The sequence below is a fragment of the Cherax quadricarinatus genome, chromosome 77, assembly GCF_038502225.1.
Source record: "Cherax quadricarinatus isolate ZL_2023a chromosome 77, ASM3850222v1, whole genome shotgun sequence".
NCBI classification, from domain to species: domain Eukaryota; kingdom Metazoa; phylum Arthropoda; class Malacostraca; order Decapoda; family Parastacidae; genus Cherax; species Cherax quadricarinatus.
The window spans coordinates 7,582,833-7,595,219 of record NC_091368.1 but is presented as its reverse complement, the minus strand read 5'-3'; the positions used below and the strand labels follow the sequence as shown (position 1 = coordinate 7,595,219).

Genomic DNA, 12,387 nt, shown 5'->3' with positions numbered 1-12,387 from the left:
CTAGCAGTGAAAACGTAGATCTACATTTGGACAGTTTAAGGGTTAAAAATTTTGGGTCTACTGTATGAGAAGGGGCCGCATGGGTACCCCATAACAGTTCAAGCTTCAGGGCCCCAAAAATGTAGGCCTGTCACTGATCATATTTGCATGTACAGGTGCTGTGATGCATACACATGTATAGGTGTTGTGGGTGCATACATATGTATAGGTGCTGATGATACATGCACATACCAGTGATGTAATACATGCATATACAGGTGCTAATATACACACATGAAATTGCTTATACTATATACATGTACTGTAATGTATGTACATGTATATATACACAAACAGGTACTGCAGTACATAAACCTACAGGTGCTGTGATACATACACAAACAGGTGATGTGATACATAAGACATACAGGTGCTGTGATACATAGACATACAGGTGCTGTGATACATAGACATACAGGTGCTGTGCTACATAGATATACAGGTGCTGTGATGCATAGACATACAGGTGCTGTGATACACAGGCAAACAGGTGGTGTAATACATAATGAAGCACTGATACATACACAGAGACAGCGTTCCTGGTTCGTTCTTTTGCCCCAGCACTCGCAAGGGCATGGCTAGGTATATCATGAATGGAAATGTTACGGTGACCCTTAAACTCGTGTAGCAGGTCCTCCTCGTGACTGATGGTCTGACCTAACACATAGTATGTATCCTTGCTATACTTCTCTCTTGATTCCATCTTCAGGGGCAACCTTACACTAATAAGATAATATTATTATTATTATATTCATGGGGAAACAGTCCCGTAGCTCGGTTATTAGCACACTCGGCTGACACACACGCTGAGTGTCTGTGGTTCGATCCCCTGTATGGGTGGAAATGTTGGGCATATTTCCTTACATCTGCTGCCCCAGTTCACCTAGCAGTGAGTAGGTACCTGGGTGTTAGCCGACTGATGTGGGTCGCATCCTGAGGGGTGGTAATATACCTTAGATAGGGATGAGCATTGAAATGAGCTGAGGTAGGATAACAGTTCTTAGCCTGCAAAACTAATTTGTGTAAAAAAAAAAAAAATCTTTGTGGTTACATAGCACTAAACTAAAATATAATACGAAGTGAGGCTACAAAAAAATCTTATATACAGATTGTAAAGCAGAAAGAAATATTTCAACTCATATATTTAGCATTCAACATCATGAATTTAAATTTTGTTGAAGAGTTATTTACATGATATATTCAAACTTATAAAACAATATTATAATATAACCACAAAACATGGGCTAGTAACCCCTTCTCCTGTATACATTACTAAAGTTAAAAAGATAAACTTTTACTTTTCCTTTTGGGTCATCCTGCCTTGGTGGGATATTGCCGGTTTGTTGAAAGAAGAAGAACCACAAAAAAATGTTGAGAGTACAGTAAGATTTTGGGGGATTTGTTTTTAACTCATAGGTTTAGCCATCCAGGATAACTCAATAAAGTCTGTGTTAAGTAAAAGGACACAAGTGCGGTACTATGTTCCACAGTCAGCCCTCCTGGCCCTTTATCACTCTCTTATTTACCCCTATCTCACCTATGGAATTTGTGCATGGGGCTCAACAACAACTAACCATCTCAGACCACTAATTACCCAACAAAAGGCTGCAGTTAGAATGATAACAAATTCTCACTACAGGCAGCACACTCCACCAATATTCAAAACACTCAACCTACTCACCATACAAAACATCCATACTTATTATTGCACTTATTACATACATAGAACACTTAACTCTGATATTAACCCTCCCCTCAAACATCTCCTTGCCAACCTCAACAGAACACATGACCATAATACAAGGCACAGATCACTCTTTGATGTTCCTCGTGTCCATCTCACGCTATGCAAAAACTCAATACACATAAAAGGCCCTAAAATCTGGAATTCATTACCTGTAAATATAAAAGAAACACTACCTGTTTATAAATTCAAGTCTCTTCTCAAAGTTCACTTACTCACTCAAAACCAAATAAATACTGAATAACTGAACCATATAAATTGTATATCGTAAATGTTACTCACAATTATATCACACAAATGTTAAACCTAATTTTGTTATTTTTTTAAATACACTACCTAACAGAATACTCCATTCTACTGAATGAACAGCAATGCATGCAACCATAGGACCTGTCTTTGTAATACTCATTTGTATTTTATAGTTATCTGTTTACAATAATGTCTTATCACTGATTTCATCATTGCTTAGTTAATCTTAAGTTAATTTTAAGCCAGCCCGTAATGCTATGCATATAAGTGGCTTTGGCATGCTGCTCTTACCTGTATTTTTTGTACCTCTGTTTGTATGCTAAAATTTCTAAATAAATAAATAAATAAATAAATGTGACATTTTATTGTGGCGACATTTCCTCTCCAGGAGTTTTGTTAAGCTGTTAGATAATGGCTTGACAAATCTATTATCTAACAACTTAACAATGTGTTATGTAAAAGGACATTATGTTAAGTAAAAGGACACACTTATACATTAGGTAAAAGAACAAAAGTTGCACCTGTTTCCTTTTACTTAATGCAATAAAGTCAGTGCATCATAGGGAACTATCTTATTTCTACTGAGGACTTTTAATCTTTTCCTCCATGATGTTACCCACAACAGTCACCTAACACCCACATACCCACTTACTGCTAAGCAAACAGGGGCAGCAGGTGTAAGGACATGTGCCCAACTTTCTACCCATTCTGGGGACTAATCCCAGTCCCTCAGTGTGAAAGGTGAGGACACACTTAATATGAATACAGTAGTACACTATAAGGATTTGTATGAATATCCTGGAGTTTACATGGAGTTTTACCTGGAGAGATTTCTGGGGGTCAATGCCCCTGCGACCCAGTCTGTGACTAGGCCTTCTGGTGGATCAGAGTCTGATCAACCAGGCTGTTACTGCTGGCTGCACGCAATCCAACGCACGAGCCACAGCCCAGCTGGTCAGGTACCGACTTTAGGTGCTTATCCAGTGCCTGCTTAAAGACAGCCAGGGGTCTATTGGTAATCCCCCTTATGTATCCTAGGTTAAGAATTTGTATAAATCCAGTGGACCCTTGACTGGTTTCAAACGGTTTCGTTGGACAATAAAGCAGACTGTAAACGGATGGGGTTGTAGGCGCCTTATAAACACAAACATTAAATATAAATCAGGAACGTGACGGTAAGCTGTCCAATAAAAAAAAACAGTTAGAAACAGAAATACAAATAGCTAGAGCTTCATTTAAGGAGGTTATTAATAGAATATTCAAGAGGTTGCTAGTAGAATTGCAGTAAATCAACCATTCAAATCATTATGAAGCTGTGTGTAGTCTGTGGCCAGTCAAACAAACGGGCTTCCACATGGATAAATTGTCATTTTTGTGGAAATTGGTGTCACGCCCCTTGTGCAGATATCCAAGAACTAGCTACAAGCAGTGTTAAAACAGGGAAGTGTTTTTGGGTATGCCCAAATGAGGAAAATCTGTGGACTAAAATCACAAGGGTATTAAAAGAGGATAACATCAAAGCTGCTTTCATAGAAAACCTGGAAGCTTTCTACAAAAGATGGGAACATAAAAAGTCTGGGCTGAATGGTACTGCCCTTGATACTGGCCATGTAGTCACAAACTGTAAGGATGGAGGTGATGTCCTGGTAGTCAGTAAATGTGGGGCTGATAGTGCTGTCCTGGGAGACAGTAATGGTGAAGCTGGAGGTGCTGTCCTGGGAGACAGTAATGGTGAAGCTGGAGGTGCTGTCCTGGGAGACAGTAATGGTGAAGCTGGAGATGCTGTCCTGGGACACAGTAATGGTGAAGCTGGAGATTTTGTCCAGGTAGTCGGGAATTATACGCAGGAAGGAATACATATAAATGACCTCATAGGGGACAGGAGCCATAGTAGGGAAACAAGTGTAGTCAAAGATAAGATAAAACCAATATTGCAAACTAGAAATACCACAGGAAATAGCAAACAAGAGGACTCCACTAGCAATAGTGAGGATATATTACCAAAAACAACTGGTGGGAGCTCCATTGTTGGTGCTAGGGAGGATAGAAGTAAGACAGGGAAACATGCACCAACAGGGAATACAGTCACAGAAACCCAAGGCAAACGGAAACCAAGCCTGTGCACATACTATGCACTTGGTATCTGCTGGCATGGGAAATCTGGAAAAACAGATGGGACATGCAACTATGACCACCCTAGAAAATGCCATGCCCATATGACAACAAGAAAATGCAAACTCCCTTCCCGTAAGCTTTTTCACCCTGAACTGTGTACCTCTTCAGTACAGGAAAGACTGTGCTATAACTTAAATTGCCAGGCATACCATCTAAAGGGGACAAAAAGATACAAAACATCCAGGCCATGGGAAAACCTGGGTAGCCACAGCCACTCAAGAGGGAGAGGTTTTTTAGTGCCAGGAAGGAAAAAAAACTGGCAGGAAATGGCAGAAATCGTACACCAAATCCAGTCATTCCTGGAGTGGAACCACAGTCGATGGCCTCCACTCCAAACCAACAGATACAGATACTAATGCCGGAAAAAAAATCCCCCCCCAGTACCAACAATACCACCAGTCCGATAACATTCTTCTTTGCAAATATACAGGGTCTAAAGCCAGCAACAAACAACAAAATACCTTTCATCCGTGGACTGCTTGCAGAGGCAAAGGCAATGTTCGCGGCTTTCACTGAGACCCACATAAAGGATCACTTGGACAATGAAATATGGATCTCAGGTTACAACCTATACAGATGTGACAGAGTGAACAGGCAAAAGGGGGGGGGGTTGGCCTGTACATTGCAGAGTCACTTGTTTGCACAGAACTGCTTAATGCCTCAAATGATGTAGTGGAAGTTTTAGCAGTAAAGGTCGAGAACCAAAACCTAGTCATTATGGTAGTCTACAAGCCTCCAGATGCAACATCCCAGCAATTCCAGGAACAGCTGTTAAAAATTGACCACTGTCTGGAAAATCTTCCAGCTCCTGCACCCAACATCTTGCTCCTGGGGGATTTCAACTTAAGGCACCTAAAATGGAGGAATATAGCAAATAATATTGTTGCAGTAATAACACCAGGAGGCAGCTCTGATGAAAACTCACACTCACACGAGCTTTTAAATCTCTGCACAAAATTCAATTTAAACCAGCAAATAATAGAGCCTTCTAGACTGGAGAATACACTAGACCTCATCTTCACTAACAATGATGATCTGATAAGAAATGTCACCATATCAAAAACAATATACTCAGATCACAACATAATTGAGGTTCAGACATGTATGCGTGGAGCCCCAGACCGACATAATGAGACTAGTCACGAGGGAGCATTCACCAAATTCAACTTCAATAACAAAAACATAAAGTGGGACCAAGTAAACCAAGTCCTAACCGATATAAGCTGGGAAGATATACTAAGCAACACAGACCCCAACTTATGCCAAGAACAGATTAACTCGGTGGCACTCGATGTATGCACAAGGCTCATTCCTCTAAGAAAAAGGAGGAGTAGATGTAAAATAGAAAGAGACAGGCGCTCCCTTTACAGGCGACGGAAAAGAATAACAGAGCGGCTAAAAGAGGTCAATATATCTGAAATGCGTAGGGAGACACTGGTCAGAGAAATAGCAAGCATCGAACTTCAGCTAAAAGAATCCTTTAGGAGTCAGGAATCGTGGGAAGAACTAAAAGCCAAAATGAAATCGAAAGAAACCCAAAGTATTTCTTCTCCTATGCCAAATCAAAATCGAGAACAACGTCCAGCATTGGGCCCCTACTTAAACAAGATGGGTCCTACACAGATGACAACAAGGAAATGAGTGAGCTACTCAAGTCCCAATATGACTCAGTTTTTAGCAAGCCGCTAACCAGACTGAGAGTCGAAGATCAAAATGAATTTTTTATGAGAGAGCCACAAAATTTGATTAACACAAGGCTATCCGATGTTATCCTGACGCCAAATGACTTCGAACAGGCGATAAATGACATGCCCATGCACTCTGCCCCAGGGCCAGACTCATGGAACTCTGTGTTCATCAAGAACTGCAAGAAGCCCCTATCACGAGCCTTTTCCATCCTATGGAGAGGGAGCATGGACACGGGGGTCGTCCCACAGTTACTAAAAACAACAGACATAGCCCCACTCCACAAAGGGGGCAGTAAAGCAACAGCAAAGAACTACAGACCAATAGCACTAACATCCCATATCATAAAAATCTTTGAAAGGGTCCTAAGAAGCAAGATCACCACCCATCTAGAAACCCATCAGTTACACAACCCAGGGCAACATGGGTTTAGAACAGGTCGCTCCTGTCTGTCTCAACTATTGGATCACTACGACAAGGTCCTAAATGCACTAGAAGACAAAAAGAATGCAGATGTAATATATACAGACTTTGCAAAAGCCTTCGACAAGTGTGACCATGGCGTAATAGCGCACAAAATGCGTGCTAAAGGAATAACAGGAAAAGTCGGTCGATGGATCTATAATTTCCTCACTAACAGAACACAGAGAGTAGTCGTCAACAGAGTAAAGTCCGAGGCAGCTACGGTGAAAAGCTCTGTTCCACAAGGCACAGTACTCGCTCCCATCTTGTTCCTCATCCTCATATCCGACATAGACAGGGATGTCAGCCACAGCACCGTGTCTTCCTTTGCAGATGACACCCGAATCTGCATGACAGTGTCTTCCATTGCAGACACTGCAAGGCTCCAGGCGGACATCAACCAAATCTTTCAGTGGGCTGCAGAAAACAATATGAAGTTCAACGATGAGAAATTTCAATTACTCAGATATGGTAAACATGAGAAAATTAAATCTTCATCAGAGTACAAAACAAATTCTGGCCACAAAATAGAGCGAAACACCAACGTCAAAGACCTGGGAGTGATTATGTCGGAGGATCTCACCTTCAAGGACCATAACATTGTATCAATCGCATCTGCTAGAAAAATGATAGGATGGATAATGAGAACCTTCAAAACTAGGGAGGCCAAGCCCATGATGACACTCTTCAGGTCACTTGTTCTATCTAGGCTGGAATATTGCTGCACACTAACAGCACCTTTCAAGGCAGGTGAAATTGCCGACCTAGAAAATGTACAGAGAACTTTCACGGCGCGCATAACGGAGATAAAACACCTCAATTACTGGGAGCGCTTGAGGTTCCTAAACCTGTATTCCCTGGAACGCAGGAGGGAGAGATACATGATTATATACACCTGGAAAATCCTAGAGAGACTAGTACCGAACTTGCACACGAAAATCACTCACTACGAAAGCAAAAGACTTGGCAGACGATGCACCATCCCCCCAATGAAAAGCAGGGGTGTCACTAGCACGTTAAGAGACCATACAATAAGTGTCAGGGGCCCGAGACTGTTCAACTGCCTCCCAGCACACATAAGGGGGATTACCAACAGACCCCTGGCAGTCTTCAAGCTGGCACTGGACAAGCACCTAAAGTCAGTTCCTGATCAGCCGGGCTGTGGCTCGTACGTTGGTTTGCGTGCAGCCAGCAGCAACAGCCTGGTTGATCAGGCTCTGATCCACCAGGAGGCCTGGTCACAGACCGGGCCGCGGGGGCATTGACCCCCGGAACTCTCTCCAGGTAAACTCCAGGTAAACCCCCGGTTAACGATATTTTTTCACTCCATAAATATGTTCAGGTGCCAGTACTGACTGAATTTATTCCCATAAGGAATATTGTGAAGTAGCTTAGTCCATTTCAGACCCCCAAACATACACGTACAAACGCACTTACATAAATACACTTACATAATTGGTCGCATTCGGAGGTAATCGTTATGCGGGGGTCCACTGTATCCTAGGTTGAAGATTTGTATGAATATCCTAGGCTGAAGATTTGTATGAATATCCTAGGCTGAAGTTTTGTATGAATATCCTAGGTTGAAGATTTGTATAAATGTCCTAGGTTAAGTCATCAAAGCACTTTTTTTATTAATTCTTGTACAGCACCTCACAATTTAGTCTTAAGACAGGCTTAAGTTTGCCTGAAATGCTCATTGTACCATGCTAAAATAAAGAATCTTTAAAATTTAATATTGTTTGCAGTCCTTACTGAGAGACAATGATGACCTAACCTACAAATCTTGCATACAATAATGAGTCAACCAGAGCTTTCACCACCAAGTCTTCCAAACAATTTGTTAGGGACACCAATGAACTCATTTCATTCTTATATTAAAAATAATAAGATATTTATATGTGTAAGTAATTACAGTGCCACTAAAAGATTTGCTTAAATACCTAAACCTATGACTAGAATTGTAGATAACAAGGGTTTTACAGAACATGAGTATAGTGATCATTAAAAATGTGTAGTAATAGTAGTACACAGTAACAATAATAATAATAATAATAATAATAATAATAATAATAATAATAATAATAATAATAATAATAATAATAATAATAATAATAATAATAAATAATGATAAGTAATATTAATTTTATAATAAGTAATAATAATTAGTAATAATGTTGATTTCTTTATGCCATACAAATAATGTAATTTAAATTAATTAATACAATGGTAGGCTCAACAGTTTTAAATTTTACTTCTGCAATGCTATCTTACCTTTTCTTCCACAGTAGTCACAGGATGTAATAATTGACCCCAAAGTAGTCACAGGATGTAATAATTGACCCCAAAGTAGTCACAGGATGTAATAATTGACCCCAAAGCAGTCACAGGATGTAATAATTGACCCCAAAGTAGTCACAGGATGTAATAATTGACCCCAAAGTAGTCACAGGATGTAATAATTGACCCCAAAGTAGTCACAGGATGTAATAATTGACCCCAAAGTAGTCACAGGATGTAATAATTGACCCCAAAGTAGTCACAGGATGTAATAATTGACCCCAAAGTAGTCACAGGATGTAATAATTTATCCCAAAGTAGTCACAGGATGTAATAATTGACCCCAAAGTAGTCACAGGATGTAATAATTTACCCCAAAGTAGTCACAGGATGTAATAATTGACCCCAAAGTAGTCACAGGATGTAATAATTGACCCCAAAGTACACAGGATATAATAACTGACCCCAAAGTAGTCACAGGATATAATAATTGACCCCAAAGTAGTCACAGGATGTAATAACTGACCCCAAAGCAGTCACAAAATGTAACAATTGCCCTGGCATGATAGTGAATTTCTTTGTACTTAAGAAATCAAAATTACACATTGTAACCTTTGCATTATTATTATAATAATAAAGAAGCGCTAAGCCACAAGGGCTATACAGTGTAACCTTTGCAAAGAAATAAAATCTTTATTCTTTACTCTTTATTCTTGAGAAGTAATAATTGATAAATGATAACTTGATTTATACAAAGTATGATTTACAGTTCATTAAAGAATGGCATTAACTTACTTTATAGAAAGCTCCCAGTTATGTAGAGCAATATTATAATTATGGGGGAGCGCTAAACCCGTAGGGATTATACAGCACCTGTGGGGATGATAGAAGGTATTCAGACTCAATTCAAAGAACTGGAGCACAGATCCATTTCCCTAGATCAAGAGCACCTCATCAGCATCAAGGAACGTCCCTTGAGGGGTGTAGACCAATAACTTAATCAGTGGTCTCTGAAAAGTATTAATTTACCTAAAAGTGGTTCTAGAAGATAATAAGATACTATCTTGAAAAAAGTATACAGTATTTCATTAAGTACAAAATCCGATCATTCAGCAGAAATAAATTACCCAGTAGTGGTCATGGAAGGTAATTAAAGTACATAATAGTAAAAAGTCCGAAATACCTAGGCATGCCAGTGGCCTTCTTTGTAATTAATATTTTGTATGTAAACCACATATTGTAATTAATATTGTATAATATGTAAACCACACATTGTAATCTTTACCGAGAAATAAACATTTCAATTTTAATAAACCCGCATGTGTGACACCTGGAAAGTAAGCTTATTTAAGTGGTTACAATAAATACAATTATCATACAATGGAAATAAGTCACTTTATCTGACTTTTGGGTTATTCTAGGTAATTTACACTATGAAATGATAACTGTACTTACGTGTAAATGTGTCTAAATAAACTTACCTAGGATAACCCAAAAATGTCAAAGTGACTTAATTCCACTGGGATTATTATTATTATTATAATCAATAATAATAATATTTTTATTTACTACAAGTACATGTACAAGGTATACAGTCCTAGCTGACATCAATGACATACTACTATATAGAAACTCCTTTGTTATGCTCTACATTTCGGGCAAATTAGGTCAGTGTCCCAGGATGCGACCCACACCAGTCCACTAACACCCAGGTACCCATTTTACTGATGGGGAACATAGACAACAGGTGGAAAGAAACACGCCCAATGTTTCTACCCTGGCTGGGAATCGAACTCAGACCCTCGCCGTGTGAAGCGAGAGCGTTAACCACCAGGCCACCAGAGCCCCTATCAAGGAGGAAGCGCTAAACCCGGAGGAGTATACAGCGCCTGGGGGGGATGTGGAAGGCATTCAGGCTTAATTCGGGGAACTGGAGCACAGATCCAATTCCCTAAATCAAGAGCCCCTCACCAACATCAAGGAAGCTTCCCTGAGGGGCTATGTATGATTATCTATATAACTGTATTTATGTATACCTGAATCAACTTACTGATAACACCAGTACCTGTCACTCTTAACACAATGACTGGCTTTGCCAGCAGTCTGGCACTATCAATGATTGACTAAGTCATATTAATTAAAAAAAATTAAAAGATGTCGCCCAAAACTGGGTGACTTGTTTTACAAAATTAATATATAAATTCTAGGTCAGGGTACCAATTTGGCGAATTTGGTTAAGAAAAATCGAAAAAAAAATTTTAATATCTCGGAAAACACTATACAAATCTGTCAATAATTTGGTATGACCTTTTTTATTGTTATACGATTTTTCTTTAGGTTAATTTCGTTTTTATTTGATGTTATCAACCGAATTAGTAAGCAAAAAATGTAAATTTTGGCATAAATTTACTTAATATTTTTTCTTTTTTTTTGTAAGTGGTGGAATAATGGTTCACACAGGTAAGTTACTTAGCTAATAAAAAAGCCTGAGCTTGCTACCACCTGCAACTCACAAGACTGCCATCCCCACGAGCCCATTTGAGGCGGGGTAGATGGCAGACCAGAAGCCTAGCTTCTCCCTACGAGCCCCGTGAGGGCGGGGAATGTGGCTAGGCCTGGGGACACTTGGTCCCAAAGATGAGGAGGTACTGTACCTCCTCCCATGGGAGACTTAAGTCTCGAGACACTCCCCAGATAGGGAGCCAAGGCCGGGTCACCACTACTTGGAAAAGACCCGGGCCGGGAGAATACCGGCGAATAAAAAAAAAAAAAAAAAAGTTACTTAGCTGTTTTAATTTTTAACGTTATAATCTTGACTGATTATAATATTATGGAAAATTTTCTAGGGTGAATACCTTTATGTAACTCAACATTACATGCTTGCAAGTAAACTCATTGGGAGACAACCATATTATTTACCGTAGTCACCCCGTGTAGACATGTGAGAAAACTTAACCACCCCTGGTCACGGCAGGTGGTTCCTTCAACCTCACAATCTTATCCATATCTATCCGAGACCAGTATGGATTGGATAGCACCCACAAGTACGGTGCTACTAATTAATTGTGGACTGTATAGATTATATTAGTTTAACTGAATGAAGGGGGGGGTAGGTTACACATGGATATATCCATCAAGGAAAAACACTTGTACATAATCTCTCCACTTACCAGATATTCTCTGGTGGTCACTTGATGTAGCTGGATCACCCATAACCTATCCTTTTACAACATACCTAACTGGCCAGTATCAGTCTGCTATAACTAGAAGGGTTACTTAACTGTGGGTGATTGATTAGTTAGTTTTAGTTTAATATGTTTATTATGCACCCCATACCCATCCTGTGGGCGGTAGTCAAATGGTTACAGAGGTACATAATTGGTCCAGGGACTGGACTCCAAAGTTTTGATAGCTGAGCAAGTTACAGAGGTAATGAATTCACAATTTACAAAGGTAATGAGCTCCAGGTAGGTCTAGTCACAATCATGACAAGTTACAATGGTATTTACAGATTACAGAGGTACGTAATGGGTCCAGGGACTGGGCCCCCAAAGTTGTGATAGCTGAACTAGGTACAAGGTAATGAACTCACAAGTTACAAAGGTAATGAATTCTGTAAGAATGGTTACTTACGTTTATACATGGCTACAATCATGAACAAATTATAGAGTAATGAGTAATTCACACTTCCACACCCGGTCACAACTGTAATGAGTTATTGGTGCAAATATTGATTGTTGAGACACACACAC

General features: G+C 39.7%; 1 protein-coding gene across 9 annotated transcripts in view; it reads right to left on the bottom strand.

Moving 5' to 3' along the window:
• Positions 1–11,308, bottom strand: part of LOC128706019 (uncharacterized) — a 42,962-nt gene extending 31,654 nt beyond the window's left edge. The window contains exons 1-3 of one of the 9 annotated variants that reach the window (XM_070101472.1): positions 11,290–11,308; positions 9,431–9,508; positions 564–761 (exon numbers count right to left, since the gene is read on the bottom strand). In XM_070101472.1, the coding sequence (XP_069957573.1) occupies positions 564–742 (179 nt within the window). In that variant the 5' untranslated portion in view covers positions 743–761; positions 9,431–9,508; positions 11,290–11,308. Of the gene's footprint in view, positions 1–563; positions 762–9,430; positions 9,646–10,286; positions 10,334–10,411; positions 10,435–10,671; positions 10,763–11,289 lie in introns of those variants that run through there. The other 8 variants (XM_070101468.1, XM_070101470.1, XM_070101469.1 and 5 more) reach the window with 8 other exon arrangements.
• Between the last annotated feature and the right edge of the window lie 1,079 nt (positions 11,309–12,387).